At 41.7% G+C, this 21,701-nt stretch overlaps 1 protein-coding gene across 1 annotated transcript in view; it reads left to right on the top strand.

The window, feature by feature from the left end:
- The first annotated feature begins 2,395 nt into the window (after nucleotides 1-2,395).
- DNTT (DNA nucleotidylexotransferase) overlaps nucleotides 2,396-21,701 on the top strand; it is a 34,319-nt gene continuing 15,013 nt past the window's right edge. The window contains exons 1-6 of the mRNA XM_030865571.2: nucleotides 2,396-2,616; nucleotides 14,526-14,700; nucleotides 15,406-15,534; nucleotides 16,807-16,977; nucleotides 18,039-18,110; nucleotides 19,337-19,460. Coding sequence (XP_030721431.1) covers nucleotides 2,414-2,616; nucleotides 14,526-14,700; nucleotides 15,406-15,534; nucleotides 16,807-16,977; nucleotides 18,039-18,110; nucleotides 19,337-19,460 — 874 coding nt within the window. The 5' untranslated portion in view covers nucleotides 2,396-2,413. The remainder of the gene's footprint in view (nucleotides 2,617-14,525; nucleotides 14,701-15,405; nucleotides 15,535-16,806; nucleotides 16,978-18,038; nucleotides 18,111-19,336; nucleotides 19,461-21,701) is intronic.

Raw genomic sequence — 21,701 nt, 5'->3', positions numbered from 1 at the left:
AGTTGTTTGGACTCTATTTGAACAATTTTCATGACCTGTAATATCCCACTATGCAATGTGGCCTCTCTATTTTTAGAGAACCCTAGTTAATAAAAAGTTCTTACTCTCAGAGAGTTAAAATCTATTACTCTGGAAATTCCCTGGAGGCAGTGGTTAGGACTCTGTGCTTCCACTGAAGGGGGCGTGGGTTCGATCCCTGGTCCAGGAACTAGGATCCTGCAAGCTGCCGGCTGGGGCCAAAAAAAAATGTATTACTCTATAAGTTCCATCTGAAGATTTTTGATCTTTCTTAATCAACACAGATAGCTTTGCAAAGGCTTGAAGGCAGCTGTCATATCACTTTTCCCTGGTATTGTGGTGAGGAGTTCATGTACTTTTGAAGGTAGCAACAGTCTCAAATAAGGCAGAATGGATGAGCAGAGCTCAAATTTGTTATTGGGGAAGACACATGTAGAGGAAGGCTTCTTTGCAGTTAAGAGCACAGGTTTCATACGCAGATTAAATTCAGTCATTTCCTACTTGTGACCATTGACTAGTTCTGTGACCTTGAGAAAGTTGTTAAACCCAGTGGGGATGCTAGTACCTACCAGACAGTGGTGTGAGGATTCAGTCAGCTAAGGCTTTTAGGTGCTTGCCATGGCCACAGAGTAGATGCTCCGGAAACGAGAGTAGTAAAGTGTATTGATGAAAGACACGAAATTTATTTTACACATAAGGTTATGAAAATGTCTCTTTATGGCAGTAATTCTCACCTAAAGATCATCCCATCCCATCCCAAAAGATTAATTTTAGGCTTATATAACAGACTACTTAGTCTCCTGAACAGACAACATTAGTCTACTGAAAAGCTGAGATATTTAGCATTTGAAACCCAAAGACCTAAATCAAGATCTGATTCTGCCCCTTATTCTGTGATCTTGAGTACATTGAGCCTTTGTTTCCTAACTTATAAAATGCACCAGCATAGTTAAAATGCCCACCATGAAATTCCGATGGAGCAATTAGAGGCAACAGATTAGAACACAGAGTAATGTGAAAGGATCCGAAAACACAGTTCTGAGTGAAAAATAAAAAGGTGACCAGCAGGATGAGAAGTATAACAGTGCCATTTATGTAAAATCAAAACAACCATACACGATGAATAACACCCATGCTAACTACAGAAATCCAATGTATTGCAGTGCCAACCTATGAGGGGAAGAGAATGCAAGCTACTTGGGAGGTTAAAAAATCATCAAAAATAAAGACAAGGAGAAAAGGGAACCCTCTTGCACTGTTGGTGAGAATGTAAATTGTTATAGCCACTAAGGAGAACAGTATGGAGGTTCCTTAAAAAACTACAAATAGAATTACCATATGACCCAGCAATCCCACTACTGGGCATATACTCTGAGAAGACCATAATTCAAAAAGAGTCATGTACCAAAATGTTCATTGCAGCTCTATTTACAATAGCCAGGACATGGAAGCAACCTAAGTGTCCATCGAGAGATGAATGGATAAAGAAGATGTGGCACATATATACAATGGACTATTACTCAGCCATAAAAAGAAACGAAATTGAGTTATTTGTAGTGAGGTGGATGGACCTAGAGTCTGTCATACAGAGTGAAGTAAGTCAGAAAGAGAAAAACAAATACTGTATGCTAACACATATATATGGAATCTAAAAAAAAAAAAAATGATCATGAAGAACCTAGGGGCAAGACGGGAATAAAGATACAGACCTACTAGAGAATGGGACTTGAGGATATGGGGAGGGGGAAGGGTAAGCTGGGACAAAGTGAGAGAGTGTCATGGACATATATACACGACCAAACGTAAAATAGATATCTAGTGGGAAGCAGCCGCATAGCACAGGGAGATCAGCTTGGTGCTTTGTGACCACCTAGAGGGGTGGGATAGGGAGGGAGGGAGGGAGGGAGACGCAAGAGGGAAGAGTTATGGGGACATATGTATATGTATAGCTGATTCACTTTGTTGTAAAGCAGAAACTAACACACCATTGTAAAGCAATTATACTCCAATAAAGATGTTAAAAGAAATAAATAAATAAAGACAAGAGGGGTCTCAAGAAATTTATAATAAGTAAATAGATTAATTAATTAATTAATTAATAACATGGGGAAAATGATGCTTCCCTACCTTCCTCAAAAGGTTATTCTGAGGATCTGATGAGATTATGCATAGGCACCCTAAAGTTAATTTACCATTTCCATTATCATCTCTGTACTGGACAAATGAACAGAGGTAGCAATTCCCCATGGATCTTCAGCAGGAAGTCATGAACAGGGCAGAGCCCAGTGAGATGGTGAGATGACATCAGGGCTCCTTATGAAGGAGGGGCAGGCTCTCCCTCACTTCTGGAGACACCACTTGTTGGCACAGCCAAAGGCAGCAGCAGTCTCTTCCCATGGATCCGCTGCACGTGGCCCCCTCAGGCCCTCGGAAGAAGAGACCCAGGCAGCTGGGTGCCTCAATGGCCTCCCCTTCTTATGACATCAAGTTTGGAGATTTGGTCCTCTTCATTTTGGAGAAGAAAATGGGAACCACCCGCAGAACCTTCCTCATGGAGCTGGCTCGAAGGAAAGGATTCAGGGTTGAAAACGAGCTCAGGTAAGACATCACGGATTTCAGTTTGTGAATAAGCAGGGCTTCTTTGGAACCCGTGTTTTCCTCCACCTACAGAAGAGGTGACTCTCCCACTGGGAGAACAGGTATGAAATTAAACAACAAATTTGAGGCCATTAGTTAAGGGAAATAAGATGAGTGGGGATTTGATGCAATTATATTGAAACCAGTTGGCACCAAAAGATAACGTAATTTTCTTTTTTTTTTGGCCTTTCACTATTATGAGATGAGGTATCTAGGGATGATCAACAGAAACCTAGTTGGGAAGTTCAATTATGAAACCATTCGAGTTTGTTCTTGACCAAATTAAACTAAAGCACCACTGAGTTCAATCAAAAACTGTCAGCTGCTTGGAAGCAAAAAGATTGGTTTGATTGCTTGGCCCTTGAGCTGTGCATCTGACTGTGCTGAGGTGGGTAGTGTCTGTGATGGTCTAGGATGAGTGACTAGCTGGCTCACCATAGGCACCAAATGTGGCTTTGATCATGCTTTTCTAAGCAGCAGTCTGAGTGGGATTTGTAGAGAGAGGGATGCTGGTTAAAGATTCAGGGGCAGCTCTGTCCAGGGGTGATGGACACCACGCTGAGAGTGATGAGCTCAGAGCCCAGACAAGAAGGCAGTTGAAGCAAGCATGTGGGGCACCTCAACTGGTTCACTAGCAAACCCACTCACATCCCAGCGCTGGCCCTGCTTTTTTTCTAACAGTTACGTAAACTCTTCACTGGTTTCAAACAAAACAAAATCCAGACACAAATGGTATTAGAACCTTGGCATAAACAGTTCCAAACAGAATTGCCAGAGGGCTTGTAGTGAATAAAGAATGATAATTAATGCAATTGGCTGGCTCTGATTGTCCAAGGAATAGTTGGACCACATTTTTTCTTTCAGGAAAATCGATAAGAATTCTGTGTGAAAATACATTTTTACTTTGAAGATGGTCTTTGACATTAAAAAATAAAACTGACAAGCATTTCCTGAGGAAGTGTCAGTTTCAGATTGCTAGAGAAACATATGTCAAAAGTCAGTAATCAGATATGATAATTTTCACAATACCCATAATTCATATGAAAAGTCAATCTCATAGAAACATTTTATTTATTTATTTTTTACTGAAGTGCCCCATTCAGAAATTCCTGAGTTTCCCATGGTCTCCCTCACCCGATTTCTCTTTACATGGTCTCCTTCCCCCAACTCCTGCCTCTTTTTTCCTTTTTAACCCCTATCTCATTTGGGATATTAAGCTCAAAATCTCATTGAAACATCCCTTCCACAAAATCATAGATGTCATCCAATTGTTGAGTCTGCCTTATTTAACAGACTTACATAAAATATTGGAATCAGGAGGGGGAAAGACGACATAGGTAAGTGGCTAAAAACCGAAATTGAAAAAAAGGAAACTGAAAAAGTAGAAACTAGAAGCCTTAGCAAATATGGAACTGCTCTTTGCGGTAAAGAAATTTGGCAAAGGGCCAGACAGGAAGGTGAGAGCCAGATGGTCAAGGCATCACTTACATAGAAAGCTCTCTGTCGAAATGTCCACACTTCCAGCAAGAGCTGACTAGTTTAGTTACAGGCACAGCTACGAATATGCACACGGTAGCTGAGGCAGGTACTAGGAGAGACGCTGGGAGGCAAGCTTCTTCTTTTGACAAGAGCCCAACAGGCAGCTTTGCTGCCAGGGACCGAGCCCAGCTGCTCAGGCGACAGAGGAAACTGGCGCACGGTGAGCCAACTGCTGCTGTGAGATGACGGTGGCAAGGTTCCCAGGCTGGCTGCTCAGAAGACACATTAAATACAAATGTGTTTTATGGCACAAAAATTAACCACAAGAAGTAAAAGTCCTAGCTCTCAAACGGAATTTCCATACATAGTTATATAGACTTTAACTGGAAAAGACAATGGAAATTATTGTAGGGGAAAATCTCTAGACAAGAAATCTAGAGACCTCAAATTCTGGCTCTGACCCTTCCCAGCCATGTGATGTGGGGCAAGACCCCCCTCTTCTCTCTGACCTTAGTTTCTTGATAAATGGTCTAGTCTATCTGATGTGATACCATATGTGATGATGGATGTCAATATACTTGGATAAATTAAAACAGTTATACAAATGTAAAGTGTGGTTGTTTTCTTGTTACTTAGCTGAATCCATTGACCTTTACAGTAAATCCCTAAGGAGAAGGCTCTCTCTCCACACTCTGAACTAGATCAAATGACATAAATAAATAGAACAAGGAAAGGAAGGAAACCCATCAAATTGTCTATTTCGTAGGGAAAGGGGTAGTAGGGAGAGACTAGGCAGTAGGCGGAGGAGGTCGTAGGGAGACATTATGGCTGCTTTTATGCTCTGTGTTTTCCAAATGTTTTTACAATAAACGTGTATTTTTAAAATGAAAATAAAGGAAGTTGTTTTTTAAAAGAAAGGATACTTCTCAATAAGAACAGCTAGATCTCTCCTTTTGATATATAGGATTCAGAGAAAGAGGAGCTAAAATTAAAAATGCTCTGAAAATAGACAGTAATCTCCATAGTTTCTAACACATTCTTTGGCTGCCAGGAGGATTAAATTTGAGGAAAAATCTGATTCCTACTTTACCTGGACCTGAACACACAGCTTAGAAATGGGGTACCTGAATGCATAGAACTATCTGGAACTATTTAAATTTCTAGCATATGTGCACTGTATCTTTATAGTTGGATTGGACTTCATTAATATTTATGTTATATTGCAAAAGACATGCTATTCCATGTGCCATAGGAAGCTGGTTCTTGAAATATAAATCAGGAGAGGTGTCAAGTCCTTTGAGGCATTTGTTCACATTCATTAAAAAGGTTTCTGAATTTTATTCCATGGCCAACATCCTAAATTTTAGAGCGGCTTCATGATATTCGAGCTACTCTAGCTGGGACAAGATAGAGAAGGATCAGAATCTAGTGTTTGTCATGTTCTTCTTTTATCCTTGATTCCAGTACTTTGAGCTATTTTAAAACTTTATCTGCATCAACCCTCCTCTAGGAACATATTAGCTAAGCCTACCATCTATGTCTTGACCTAAATCATTGATGCTGAAGAAGAAAGGGCTGGGTAGGAAGGGTGGATCTCCATGGTTACATCGCCCAGCAGATTAACACTTGCTGAGTTCCACTGTTCAAGCTGTAGAAACCCATCAGAGGATACTTTTGCCCTTCCTGGACCTGCATAATTTGTCTACAAGGGTACCTTTGGAAGGCACTGATTTTACTGAAAGCAAGATAGACCATCATGGCATCACATATAAAGAGTTCTGTTAGTACCCACTCTGCACAATATGTGTCAGGTTCTGGAGACAAAAAATAGTAGAAGACTTGAACCCTGCAAGCAAAGAGTTTAAAATCAGACAGGAGAGTCAGGAACTGTACCTTTGTTGTCACCTAGCATGAAAAGATAGCATAATGTATTTTCCAAGTATGTACTCGTCTTCCTCTTTTTTTAAAATTAGCATTTTCCTACCCAACACTTCGAGCCTTCTTGTGTCATTTTGGTTTCCATCCATTCACTACGTAATTTTTGAAACGTGGCTTCTGCCTCACTCATTATCCCAAAACTATTGTCTTCACAGAATTTCCTGGTAGTCAAATCCATGGTTTTTCACCTGAATGTTGATAAAGACTCTTTCCTTGACTAAACTCTAGTGTGGCTTTTAGCAGCTTAAGGCCATGTCCCTAGGATTGTACCCCTGGCCCCGCCTTAAAATGCCTGCCTGAGAAAGTTCAAGATTACCGGAGAATTTACTGTTTGTTCCAGCCAAAACCTGGCAATAGGCAGATAGACCCCTGAACCCCCTCTTAGAGCAGGTACTTTAGAAACCTTGCCAGTATAAACCCTTTCTGTGCCCCTTTGAGATGTAAATCTTCCAACCACCCAAAACTGTCTTCTCAAGGACCTGAGAGCAAACATCCAAGGAGATCATTCTCACCCCCAGTCTCTGCAGGAAGGTAAAGGCCTAACTTCAGTGGGCCCCTTGCTCTAACTTGCCCCACTGCCTCCTGTCACAAAGATTCCAGACGTTTTCTCCTCTGAATAAGCAGCAATTAGCAAATCCAGGTGGCCAGGTCACAAGGACCAGCCCCCTTAATGCCTCTCGGTGCCTTTCCCACACTCCAGCCTTTACAAGGTCTCCTGCCTTCTGTTCGCTCGGAGTTGAGTTCCATTCATGCTGGACCCTCTTCCCTATTGCAATAGTTATTACTGAATAAAATCTATTCTTACTGCTTTCAGTAGTATCCAGCTCTGTTTATCTTTGACAATGTCTGATCACTTCAAATTTGTGGTATCTCAAATAAGAATATTAAAAGTCATTGTTTGCCAAATAAACTAAACACCAGATGAAAGAGCTGTTACCTGCTCTAGAAAATACGATGTGGAACTGGTCCACCTCTAGGCCTCTTCTGGGTCCAATGTCCAAACACATCTGCATTGGTTTCTCTTTATGGGTTTTTCTCACTCTTTCTCCCCCAACCTTGAATGGCTCCTCCCTGCACCTCTCTGCATCTAAGACCTAAGGTCCCTGGAAGCCTTCCTAGAGGAAGAAACTTCCTCCGTGGACACAGGTGTGATCCATGGCCTAGGGTTGGGCCCCGGCTCTTCCATTTGGGTTTGCTCCTCATCTCACCCAGTTGCCCGTCCCTGACTCCATAAGGGCAAGGGCGTCATCTGGGCCATTGTGTAGACCTCATCTTCATACCCTTGACAATTTTCTTACCCAGAGTAGGCTTCAGGAAATATTTGCTCAAAGAATGATTTATCTGGTGAATATGAAGCCAACCAAAGGAACTTATGATTACCAAGAGTAATTTTTGTCACTAAACTTTTTTTTTCTACAATGCACCTGTATTATCTTTGTAATCAGCAAAGTAATGAAGACTTTATTTTTCTGAGTTCAAGAGTATGCAGTGTAAAAATTAGTCCTGCTCTGGTCCAAAGTACTTTATATTTCAAAATTTGTGGACTTTAAAAATGAAAATGTTGGGCTTCCCTGGTGGCGCAGTGGTTGAGAGTCCGCCTGCTGATGCAGGGGACACGGGTTCGTGCCCCAGTCCGGGAAGATCCCACATGCCGTGGAGCGGCTGGGCCCGTGAGCCATGGCCGCTGGGCCTGCGCATCCAGAGCCTGTGCTCCGTGGCAGGAGAGGCCACAACAGTGAGAGGCCCGCATACCGCAAAAAAAAAAAAAAGAAAGAAAATGTTCATAGTCCCATTTACTGTGGGTCAAAAACTCAAGGCAAGACCCTCTCAGTCTTAAGTATATCAAGGACTGGAAATAGAAACTTGGCTTTACTGGTGCTAGTAAGAATGTGCGATAAAACCAAATAAAACTACCTTGATTTTTCAGTGTCAGGGATTCTGAAACAGATCAGTTGCTAGGGAAATTTGCAAGAGGATATTTTTAAACTGTGAATGTCTCTGCTCAACTATAAATAACTATTTAAAGTTATTGTTTATAAAATAAGTCCTATGTCAGATGGAAAGAATTAAGAAATTAACAGATACAAACTACTATACATAAAATAGGTAAGCAACAAGGATTTACTGTATAGCACAGGGAATTATATTCAATATCTTGTAATAACCTATAATAGAATATAATCTGAAAAAAATAACTGAATCACTGCTGTACACCTGAAACTAACACAATACTGTAAATCAGCTATACTTTAATTTAAAAAAAAAGAATGCCCTCCCCAGGGAAAGAAAAGAGTTTTAAAGACAGAAAAAAGCAGGTGACCATCCATGAGGACAGCTTGGGGTGTCAGTCTGGCTCCTGGCAAAGAAGGATGGCTGCCTCTTTCCTCATGGAGAGTTTTTCTAATTGTATCAAGAGGCAGGACCAACTGGGAAAAGAAAGACAGAAAGATCAGGAATACTGGTATCTGAGAAAAAAAATCGGAACTGAGATTTGTGAGTTACTCTTTCAGTTTAGAGCTTTCTGGACATCTGAGGGCCACATTCATGATCCTTATAATATCTTTTACCATATGGATTATATATACCTAATGTGTTTCTTTTAATTGCCCCTAAACAGAATCATTGCAATTTAGCCCTATCTTAAGGAATAATAATCATAAAAACCATGGGTCTGATATACATAATTTAAACATATAGGTTTAATAAACATATAAACTTTTAAAATGTTCAGTTATGTACTCCCTAAAATTATTTCATGTGCCTGCAGAGAAATGAGTACCATGTGGGGAAACCTTGCTGTAATTAAGCAGCAAGTCCAGCATGGGGATCAGATCTAAGCTGGGGCAGGTAAAGAGCGATCTTTCTCTATAGCTCCGTTCCACAAGGTGGAGTTCTTGGGCTGTGAGGTGGTTTTGAAATATGGTGGCCCCCACGGAGTGACAGGGACTATTTTCCCTTTCCTTACATTGGGGGTGGGGGGCCTGGTGTACCCGATAGGGTACAGCAGGAGTGACACTATGTGGCTTTGGGGGCTAGGTCATAAAAGGCCCTGAGGCTTCTGCCGTTCCTTGGACCCCAGAGCCTCAGGTAAGAAGTTTGAGTTCCCCCTGAGAGAGGCCACTTAAAGGTGCTCAGGCTGATCGATGCTGCTGAGCCCAAGCTCCCAGCCACCCTCGCCAAGGTGCCAGACACGCAGGCTGTGTGGAACACCAGTACCTCCATCAGCCGTATATGCAACAGAAGGATGGCCCAGCTGAGCTGCCTAAATTCCTGACCCACAAAATTGCGAGACGTAACAAAACTGTTCCTTTTCAAAGCCATTACATTTGGGGGTTGTTGGTTGTGCACCAACTAGATAACTAGAACTGACTATGTCAGAATCACCAAGGGAGCTTGTCAAAATCCATATTTCTGGTCCCTAGGTGAGATTTACTGAATCTGAATCTCTGGTAATAAGGCTCATGCATCTGAACTTTAGTCCACCTTCCTGTGTGTCTCTAGTGGACACTAGAATTTTTGAAACGTTCCTTTAGAGCTATAGATTAATCAGTTCATTCTACTAGTGGGCTCTCTATTGACCATTGCTATAAATCTGGCCATGAGCTGGGCGCCAGGCATGATTATAACCAGGCAGATTATAACACTGTCCCTGCCCTTAGCGATGCCAAGCATCAAGTCAAGCACATTTCAGTTCAGCACCAGTTGAGGAACAGGACCCTGCATGGTTTTCCCTGTGGGAAGCTGAAGGACAAATCCGAGTTCAGAATTCCTGTCATTGGTTCACAGCCTGCCAAACCTACTCCAAGGCACTATTAATTGGTCATGGCTAAGAAACTGGATGCACTTAAAGAATGGAATCCACTGATATTCCAGGAACAGCCAGCTCAGCACTGCCTTGGGGTCTTTAGGAGAGATGGAAGGTGGCTGCCTGAGGCTCGCTGCCACCTTGTATCATAAGAAGAAAGCCCAGGTCTTTGGGGCCAGCCCCAAACAGCCATCTCAGCCCCGATCCCAGGTTGCTTTGCCCTTGAAAATGACATGCATGTGTATTTATTCCTTTAAGTGGAAAAGTGATGAAAGATGGTTCATGACAGAAAATGGGAAAATATAGAAAAATGCTTAAAACAAACAAAACCTCGCACAGGGGTCTAACCACAGTCTAGCAGAACGTTAAGAGATTACGCGAGTCATGAACACCTGGGTTTGAATCTTGGCTTCATGTAACCTCTGTAGACTTGGTTTTCTCATTTGAAATTTCATTCCCCACCTCATAAGACTCTTGGGCGGATTGAGTAAGAATATATCCGTGTGTGTGTGTGTGTGTGTGAGTGTGTGTGCGTGTGTGTGTGCGTGCATGCGCGTAGTTTTTGTTATTCTTGCTGATTGTCTGGAATGTTTCTCTCTAGTCTTTTTCTTTCGTGTATACCAGTATTTAATTGTTTGTTCATTGTTTTACAGCACCCTTCCCCCACATCCCTAGGCATTCAGAATGTCTGTTAGAGGCAGGGCTGAGTCCAGAGATACCCTAGGTGAGAGATGGTGTGGAGGAACCGGGAGTGGTAAGTGTGGATGGTGAGGGACCTGAATTTGGAAGAGGAGCCCCGGGGGTTCCTCCTGAGCACATCTATCTCCCTCCGAAGTTTAGGCAAAACCCAGAGCTCAGGGAGCCTGACAGCCCCTCTGTGACTACTCCATCCTGGTGTGTAGCCATAGCAACTGTTCTTTCAGACTTCTGGGACAGTCCTTATTGTAGCCCATATTATACTGGACATAAAACATCGAAACATGAATCCTATGTGGCAGCAGCAGGGAGAGAGTGTCTAACAGTGTTATGTAGGAAGTGTCAGTCCACCTCTATTTCTGCACTTCGGAGAGAATCTTCATCGTGATCATGATGGTGGTGGTGGTGGTGGTGATACTCATCCTGATGGTATTCCTTTTGAGAAAAGGAATAGCTCTCGCCAGAGCCATGGAATTAAGCACAAAGTCACAGAGGGACAGCTCAGTGTGGTCTAGCACACAGGTTTTATTCTATTTTATTTTTTTGGCTGTGCCACACAAGATCTTAGTTCCCCTACCAAGGATCGAACCAGCACCCCATGCAGTGGAAGCATGGAGTCTTAACCATTGGACCACCAGGGAAGTCCCCCAGTACACAGATTTTAGATTAAAACAGACCTCAGATCAAATTTCAGCTCCACCAATTATTAGCTGGGTGAACTTTTAATGTCTCTCAAAAGCTCTCTTTTCTTATTTTTAGATGGGGATAATCATACCTACCTCATAGTGTTATTGACAATTAAATGAGGTAGTGTATGAAATGTGCCTACCATGGTTCTGCTACGTGGTAATATTCAAATATGATTAGTCTTTTCAATACTGGAGTCTTCAGGGCAGAGAGAAAACCACTGTATCAGCAAAGGGCTGCCACAACACAGCAGTAAGACACTGGCAGCAGAACATACTAGAGGGGATGACCCTTCTTGGTAATACTATCTGCTAAGGGCTCAGAACAGAAAGTGAACAAATGCTTTATTGTGGTGGTCTGGAACCGAACCTGCAATATCTCTGAGATATGACTGTACTGTGATGATGTCAAAGTTCCTAATGGTGACTTTCAAGCTCTCACTTTGTGGGAACGAGTGACAAACAGCACTGAACTCCGAATAGCACAATGTGAATGTTTGATTTTTTGTTTTTGTATGTGCTTTATTGCTGTCGTTGTTGTTTTGTTCTGTTTGCTAGTTGCTTAATGAGCAGGGGTTGGAAGTCTAAATCAGAGTCTTCCTTCATATGATGTATAGCCTATATTCACAAATACGCTTATATGAATTCAGTAAGAGATGAACGTGGTCCTCATCCAATAGGGTGAGCTCACATATCCCCACTGGGGGATGGTGGTACAAGAGTGGATGGTGAGGGTCTAAATTTGGACACTGAGCCCCAGAGCGCCTCCTCAGCACACCCTGCTCCCTCTGAGGTTCAGACAAAACCCTATTTATAATAATAAGAATAAATATTATAATAAATAATGTAATAGTAAAATTTCCCTTCAAAGGGCAGAAATATAGAAGGAATAATAATTACTATGTAGCCCTGTTAATTCTTTTGTTGTTCAAGTCTTGACATAAACAATCTTTCAAGAAGTTTACCATAAATAATCTTTGGAATTATGTGGATCTGGATTAGGGAAGCAGCTAGCCGTCTTTCCTCATCCCCTGTAAAAGGTTGTTTTACCCTGACTTATTTCTGCCTGGGCCTGCTGCACATCCTGCCATCCAGATGGTCTCAGCTCTGATCTCCAGCCCTCACCTCTCTCCCAGCGCCAGCCTCAGATCCCAACTGTCAGCCAGCTATTTTCATTTGGATCTCCAGCCATCCTTCCAATGCAGCATGCCTGAAATAAACTTCAATTCCACTCCCCCACCCCTTCCCCCAAAGAGATGCAACTTCCTAAATCCCTGTTTCTACCAAAAGTGATAATACTTGAGTGTGATAGATATGCTGGAGTCATATGTGAGTCTATTCTCCACACCATCTTTCATAGGCGATGCCAGCTGTCCATCATATGTCTTCTTTGCCTTCCTTTCTAGAGCTATAGGAACCAGAGTGGGGTAAAAGTCATCTTATATCTGGTCCAGTGATTCATCTTCCTAAGTAGCTCCCCACCTTTCCCCAACCCATGACTCCCCCTTCCAAATCATTGTGTGTAACAGATTAGTCTTTTAAAATAACACGACAACACTATCCATGTCCTGCTCACAAAAGCCTTCAGTGGCTCCATAATCCCAGAAAACAAGATCCAGCTTCTTCAGCCAGGCTTCCAAGACCCTCTGTAATGTGGTACTCAGCCACATCTACAACTACTTCCCAACATGAATTCTTCACTCCAGTACAGGCCATTCTCCTTCCTTTCCTCTGAACCTTTTCTTCCAGGACGACCAAAAGTTCTGCCTACCATGTACCTTATCCCTCCCATCCACCCAGACAGGGCACAAATCCTGCTTTTCCACAAAGCCATCCACCTCTCCCAGCCCACACCAAATTCTTTTCCCTCTCTGTGTACCATCTGCAGATCCTGTCCATGTCTTGTGTCTTATCATAACATACTGTTAACATAAGATACTGATGCCCAGAGACTTCTCTTTTCTTCTTCGGTACCCATCACCACCACAAGAAACCTAGGGCTGTGCATATAACAGTGAACCAAAAAATACCCAATGAATCCAAGAGTCAGTCAAGAAAAGGAGAAGGAGAAAGAAGAAGTCAAGCAAGAGAAGTGGGAAAAACAAGAGAAAATTGATTTTTTTCTCTTAGATACCTAAGTACACTATTTGCTCTTGTTATTTCCCAGATTCATAGACTACTTGAACTGAAGGAGCCTTAAAAATTATTAGTTCCAATGATATAATGCTGACTGTGGAGACTTCTTAAAAACTAGAAATAACATACTTGACCCAGAAAAGACAGTCAAAAAGGATAAATATCATTTACCAGCTGTGTGACCTTCAGGATGTTCTTAACCTCTCTGTTCTTCAGTTTCCTCATTTTTGAAGTGTGACTAGTATGACATTTACTTGAGGAGCTATGTGAGTATTAAATCAGATAATGTATGTAAAGTACTTGGACAGTGCTGAAACATTGTAAGTGCTCAGTACTTACTAGGGAAAAGATACAGGGTCTTACGTCACAGGGTTGTACTTTGAAAAACATGTAAAACAGGGACTTCCCTGGTGGTGCAGTGGTTGAGAGTCCGCCTGCCGATGCAGGGGACGCGGGTTCGTGCCCCGGTCCGGGAAGATCCCACATGCTGCGGAGTGGCTGGGCCCGTGAGCCATGGCCGCTGAGCCTGCACGTCCGGAGCCTGTGCTCCGCAACGGGAGAGGCCACAACAGTGAGAGGCCCGCGTACTGCAAAAAAAAAAAAACCACGTAAAACAATATTTCTCAAAGGCTGGTCACCTCCTATTAATGGGTTGTGAGATCAGTTTAGTGGGATGTTATAAGCATATCGACATCTACATCTATATTTTGGGTGATGATATAAAATGTGTTTCTAACTGTGGGTCACAAATAAGTTTGAAAGGCACTGGGTTAAAGCCCTCTACAAATAAAAACAAAGTGGCACATCAAAGCCACAAGCAGAGGGCAAGGTGCTAATTTAAGAACGGTTTTATCCTCCATCCTCTCTGGACCTTGGTTTTCCATTGACACCACAATCTTACTAATGTTTTCTTAATTTTTCTTGCATCTGGTATGTAACGTAGACCACTGTTGTTACACTAATTTAAGTAGAATTCCCTTGCATGGAGGTCTAGGTTCTCTGTGCCTATGGTCAGGTCTACTGTGCACCTTTCTCCATCAGATGGAATGCTCTGAAACGCCTCAGGGAAAGAGGAGAGCTTCTCATTTCAAAAGTCCCTTCAGCTGGTAACTTTGTCTTGCATTCTGCAGTGATTCTGTCACCCACATTGTGGCAGAAAACAACTCTGGTTCAGAGGTTCTTGACTGGCTTCAGGTACAGAACGTAAGAGCCAGCTCACAGCTAGAACTCCTCGACGTCTCCTGGCTGATAGAAAGTATGGGAGCAGGAAAACCGGTGGAGATTACAGGAAAACACCAGCTTGTTGTAAGTGTCACGAATGTGATTTTCATTGCCTTTTGCTTGATGATTAAGAACATGGGCTGTAGAACCAACAGACCTGAGTTAAACCCCAGGTTCTCTGCTTATTCCCTGTGTGAACTTGGACAAGTCACTTAGCTTTTCTGAGCTTCAGTTTCTTCCACTACATTATGAGAATAATAGTGCCTGCCTATCTTGTAAGATGGTTATGAGGATTAGAATAACACACATGTAAAGTGCTTAAGACAGAGCCTGATTTATATATGCACTTACTAAATGGTAGCTATTTTTACAAACAAGTCTATACACAAATATTTCAAAATATTGAAGTCTTGATGTCTGGCAGTCAGAAAAGTAGAAGTTTCTTATTTTTTTTCTTACTGTGATCATTCATAAAGAAAAAAACAAAGTTAAGCTCTTAATTCCACACCCATCACCAACGGACCATAACTACATAAGTTCACAGAAAAGAAAAATGGTATTTAATTGGTAGTATTTTTTCATGTTATGTTTTCAGATTGCAAAAATAATACATGTTAATTGTAGCAAATTCAAATATTAGAGATGCATATAACATAAAATTTGAGCCTCCTATAATTTTATTCTCTTTCCAGAGACAATTACCATCAAACTGCCTTTTTCTTCACACACATCTATTATTATTACCACTATTAATTGTTATTTAAAATGGATGCTTATGCATTTGTTTAGGTGAGAACAGACTATTCAGCTACTCCCAACCCGGGCTTCCAGAAGACTCCACCACTTGCTGTAAAAAAGATCTCTCAGTACGCGTGTCAGAGAAGAACCACTTTAAACAACTGGAACCACATGTTCACGGTAATGGAGATTTACAACAACACCTAGAGCAAACGCAGGGCTTTCTGCTTCTTTCCATGAATCTCCAAATTAAGTTATGAATATTCCTGAAAATCTAGGAATGTTTTTCACACCCTTACCCACTCCTCTAACCTGATCTCTGGTTCCTCTTTCTGTCAAGAATGGGTCTCCTTTTGTCATGGAAATAGACAAATATATTCGGAGCACATCCTTTAGAGACAGTAGGTTACTACTTATCAGAAGTTGTCATTAATGGACGCAGCAGTTATCAAAGGCAAATATTCTGAAAAAACAAATATGTACTGTAATTAGTCCATTACATAGTAACAGCAAATTACATAGAAATAGCAATTGTGTATAAATAGCTTTGCTGGGAAGCCAGAGGATTGAGAGTCAGCAGACCTGGATTCAGCCTCTCTGATATTAACTAGCTGGGGCAAGTCAATTCCTCTCTCTGAGCCTCAGTTTCCTCATCTGCTCAAAAAGGAATTAGCTATAGATCATCTCTAAATTCAGCCCTGAAATTCAATAATTATGTTTCAAATGACCCGAACAAGCCTATAACTGCTTGTCCTCCAGCCTAGAGTCAGTAGTCAGACAGATAAAACATGCATTAGTATATCAAATACAAAACTTCTCCTTTCTAGTCTTCTAGCCCCACGTGTGCAAGGAGCACCAGGAAATTGCAGCTACTGGGCACACTGAGCATCAGGCCGCACAGCTGCAGCTGCTTCCTCCTCTGCCAGAAATGCAAACGTGCCCTACCTTAAATAACCCCCTACCTTAAATAACCCTGCCTGTGGGTTTGCGCCACTTATGATTATACCCATTCATTCAACCAGCCTGTGCTAAGTGCTGACTATATTTCACGCATGAAATAAGAGATGGGGCTTCCCAGTGATCAAGACAGAATCCTGGCCACAGGCTGCGGGGACAGTCAGCAAAGAGGGAAGGATCGTGCCAAGTAACAACTAGGAAGATGCAATGAGCACAGTATCATTTTATAGTTATATCACTCCTGAATATCTAATGGCAGAGAGCTCAAAGTTTCCTTACAAAGCACTCTGTGGCCTGTCTTTTCAACTCCATTCCGCTCATCCACCAAGGGAGGGGTGTAAAAGTACAGGACACCCAATCCTGATCTTTGAGGAAATAGTCACGAGGTGTTCTAATACTTAACAGAGAGCAAGAGGTGTTTGCAAGTGGCTGCTGGCTCGGGGGCTAGGGGCCGAGAAACAGACTGTGTTTTGCTCATCTGGTTTTATTCTTCAGGATGCCTTTGAGGTATTGGCTGAAAATTATGAGTTTAAAGAAAATGAAGTCTTTTGTGTGGAATTTACTAGAGCAGCTTCTGTACTTAAATCTCTGCCATTCACAATCATCAGTATGAGGGACACAGAAGGAATTCCCTGCCTGGGGGACAGAGTGAAGTGTGTCATGGAGGTAAGGGTGAAAGGTGATTCATCCCAACTCCTGATAGGTAGGTAGGGAGGGAGGGAGAGAGAGAGTTGCAGTTAATGGATTTTCCTGTTAACTATATAGATGTGGTATTCATGACTTATTTTCCTTTTTCTCTAATATAGATTATATAGATATATATATTTTATAACATATATATTACATAGATAGATAGATACACATATATATTTGTTTAATTCCTACTCCAATATTTTCTCTCCTGGAGCTACGTGGGGTCAGCTAGTGGGAAAATAACTCTCCCGTATCATTAATCACAGTGAAAGACTCTAGTGACCTAAAAGCTCAACGGGAGAGGATACTATGACTTCAAACACAGGCTGTGTGAAGAACCTCACTTCCACTCAGGGGACATTGCCCTCCAGAATGGTGGTGGGTGTGATGGGCAGTGGAGCTGATTCTGCATCTCTACCTGTATATTCTAGGAAGAGAGCCAGGGATGGGTAGTTATTTATTTATTTATTTATTTTGGTAGTTATTTATTTAATGATGTTTAAGGATTCCCTGGCAAGGCAAATTGGTCATCCAAGAGTAAGTTTCGATATAGTCAAGCTCGAGGTAAATTATTCAAGGGAAATAATCCCAGCTCTATTTAGAGGATGTTGGGTGGCTCTGAGCTGGACATCATAAGGGCTTGAACCCGGATTAGCTTTTCAGTGGGTCCAAAATTAACCGGCTCAGATGAAAAGTCCTCTTGTTTCAGCTAGTTTATATTAATTGAAAAGAAAACTATCTCAAATATTTAGACACACCTTTGTCAGTGAATCTTTTGGTTTGGTGTTCTGTAGATTTGGACCCTAATCATTCTGTACCTTCCTCCTTGAGGATTGTAAAGGGGTCCTTGGAAATATAATAACCTGAGATTTTTCAAGCAGGAAATGTCTTGTTTTCTCCAGATCAGCTAAGGAAATATCCTGTATACAGCAGGTGTATTTCATGAAAAATTAAGCTACTAGATCTGGGGATTTGAAAATCTTAGACTGCAGTTAACATCACTAAGGTAATATATTTTTCAACTGTTCGTGCAGGAAATTATTGAAGATGGAGAAAGTTCTGAAGTTAAAGCTGTGTTAAACGATGAACGATATCAGTCCTTCAAAGTACGTGATTTTTATATGTATTTATCAAAAATGGTTTTTCAGTTAATCCTATTACTTATTCTAAGTGGTTGTATTAGTCAGCTTGGGGTACCATAACAAAATGTCGCAGACCAAGTGACTTAAACAACAAATATTTATTTTCTCACAGTTAGAGCCTGGAAATCTGAGGTTGGGGTGCCAGCATGGTTGGGCTCTGGTTAGGACTCTCTTCCTGGTTTGCAGACGGTCTCCTTCTCAATGTGTCCTCGCATGACACAGAGAGAGAGCAAACTCTCTGGTGTCTCTTCTTATAAAGGCACTAATCCTATCGTGAGGACCCACCTCATGACCTCATCTAAACCTAATTACCTCCCAAAAGCCCCATCTCCAGATACCATCACACTGGAGGTTAAGATTTCAACATATGAATTTGGGGGGGGGCACAATTCAGTCCATAGCAGTGGTCTAGGAAGGAGATGCCTAAATAAATACGGGTGCTCGAGCTTATTGCCATGCTACGGTGAGATACAAATGACCTTACCTCCCAAGAGTCTGTCACTCCTGGGTACCCTAAGACTGTGAGACAAAACAAACCTACTCTTAAAGAACAAACCTGTTCTTTAAGAAACCTGCTCCTCACCGAATCCTTGTCTACTTTGAAGCAGGGTTTGTTACCTCCCAATGTTCCCTACCTTGGAGTTGCAGGGTCCAGAGACTTCCACCTAGCAATCCCTTGGGTTCAGAAGTGATGCTCAGGCTAACCTGTGGTCGAGGGCAGAAGGCCAGGCTCAGAGGGCGGACAGACTGGGTTGAGTCTGGGCTCTGACACTTACCAGTTGTGTGATGGTGGAGAATTCACACAACCTACACGTGCATCCGTCTTTAAATTGTGAGGGTGAATGTGCATGAGTGTGTGTAAGACACTCTTGGCCAAGGGTTGGGTACAGATCCCTGTGGTCACGCATTGACAGTGCAGGCAGTCCTTATTGGATATCTGGAAGCCCTCGGCAGTGCCAGAGGCGGGCTCCTCCCTTCTGCTTCATTTAGTAATAACATATGTCAGGAAGGGACCCTCCTGAAATAGAAATGCCTCTGAAAGATTACCATTGCCCACCTGCTTGTCATATTCAGGAGGAACTAGGTCAGAGCTTGTTTACACCTTTTCTTAATCGCTTGACCTTGAAAAGTATCATTTCATTGACATGATTGTTTTAGAAACTAAAGGCATGCCTTTCCCTTTGTTTCAGCTCTTTACTTCTGTATTTGGAGTGGGATTGAAGACATCTGAGAAATGGTTCAGGATGGGGTTCAGATCTCTGAGTAAAATAAGGTCGGACAAAACCTTGAAATTCACAAGAATGCAGAAAGCAGGTGAATTGTCTCTCCTAAAAAAAATCTCATGTTGTTGCCAGGGGCTGGTCAGGCTGTGGTAGGGACCTGTCTGCTGTACTTCATACGTCAACTCCAGTCTTGGTGAGCTGGTCTCTTGTTTGGCCTCTTTTCATGCTATGGCTAAAAGCCCAAGCTTTTGGAATCAGACAGACCTGGATCCAAATCCTGGCTCTGGCACTCTCCAGTCGTGTCATCTTGAGAAAGTTAGTTAAAATCTTTGAGCCTTCGTTACCTCATCTATAAAAGGGAGGTAACATCAGTACGTAAGTGGGGAACAGATCAGATCTTGCAGGCAAAGCGCTTAGCCTGGCACAGAGCAAATATACCCTGCATGAGGGCTGTTGTCATTCCTTTATCCTGCTGTCAAACCTGGTTGCACCATTGATCTAGTTCTTACTGAACTGACCCTTTCAGATATTTGGGTCCTGGCTGGGTAAGAGGTATGGGTGAGGAATCCAAGACAGAAAGTTGACCTGGAGAGTTGGGGAGTAAAGAATATTTGAACGAACTAGAGCTGTTGCTTGGTACAAATACGGATCTGCTTTAGAAACTGTAAGAACCAGGACATAGAAGGGAAATGGTGGAAATCTAGACAGGGGTTTATCTACCCAACCAGGACTCCTTAACCCAGAAGAGTGTAGAGACAGGCATCTGAAAGCCTGGCAGGGCCTCACGGAGGTTGAAGATGGCTTGATCACTTCTATTTATGAAGGGTCCTGGTATATTTTTTTCAATCAAGGAATGTCAAAAAACAGGGTCAAAAATTGTATCATTTAAATGTTTATTTTTAATATGCAATAGAAATACAATATAACTGGGATTTGAAAGGAAGTCACAGCCCCAGTTCTGAGCACTATGGCTTCTGAGTTAGAAAGAATGAGGATGTTGTCAACATTTTTAATCATATGAAAGTAAGGGAATCTTCTACAAGAGGAGACCAGAAAGAAAAGAAAAGAGAAAACAGCTATCTTCTGTTTAAGTGATGAAAAGAAACAAGGAAGCGGAGAGGAAGAAATCAATTCTTGGTGGTTCACATCAACACTACCATAGAATTCCCCAACTTCATTAAGTTGCTAGCCTCCGAAAAATTGCTAATAAGGTTTATAAGATGCCACATAGGAACTAAAAGAGCCTAAGGGAAAAAAAGACCCACATTCATATTCTGGGCTTCTGAAAGTGCACACTTAATAAGCGTGATGGACACCAGCTCTAGAGTTGCCATAGAAATATATACGTAAGTATTAAAATATACATAAGTATTAAACATGGCTCAGAATGATAGTAAGGGCTGTCAACACATAGAGAGAAAATGGGAGGCAATGCCGTATTTCCCTTAGATGAAAACCTTTATCAACTGACACCGAATGCTCTTGGGATCCAAGTAGCTCCCAATTCCCCAGCTTTGTAAACTGGATTTTTCTCTTCCTATTTGGGCTCTTCCAGACAGATGAATGAAGCAGCTATTATTCTCTCAATCCATCAGTGATGGCCATCCGACTATCTAATGCTTTTGTTTTATGTAGAACTCGAGGAATGCCTTCCTATCATACTTATAGCTGAAAAACCCAGGCTTTATGTGTCCCTTGTAGCAGCGCTACAATGAATGGACTTGTCAATGGGAATAGTTTAGCATTTTGCCAAGGGTAAGCTAACTGAACATGTTGAAAGTACGATCCAGGGGTGAAACCCTGATTCAGTTTTACTTATAATCATACTTGGTTTTAATTCCCTGAGGCTTGAGGATTCACATGCCACATTGGTTTCTGAAATATAACAGCACACATGTAACCCTGAACAGGGTAATAAGTTAACCTCCCTACCATACCCAAAAGGAAAGCCAATTAAGTTGCTTTCATAGGTGTCAACAAATTATTAAACTATCTCCATGTTCATTCCTGACACCTGCATATGTCCTTAAAGAAATTGCTGTTAATCATGACTTTTGGTTTAGGTACATCCTGAGTAATCACAGGAGTTTTATGGTTACCAAATGAGTTGTACTGTGACTATCAGCCATGATGAAATTTTTGTATCAAAAAAGAGCCAAATGGAAATTGTTGTTCATTTTTTTTCACATTTATACATGATTTGTTTAATTTTATTAAATTGATTTTTTAAAATATGGTACGAACACAACATGAGATCTACCCTCTTAGCAATTTTTCTTCCATTGGTATCATAATTTATTTACCCATTTCCTGTTGATGGACATTAGAATTA

The sequence above is a fragment of the Globicephala melas genome, chromosome 16 (assembly GCF_963455315.2).
Source record: "Globicephala melas chromosome 16, mGloMel1.2, whole genome shotgun sequence".
Taxonomy (NCBI): Eukaryota; Metazoa; Chordata; class Mammalia; order Artiodactyla; family Delphinidae; genus Globicephala; species Globicephala melas.
The sequence above is the reverse complement of the archived record's forward strand: the minus strand, read 5'-3'. Positions and strand labels throughout refer to the sequence as shown.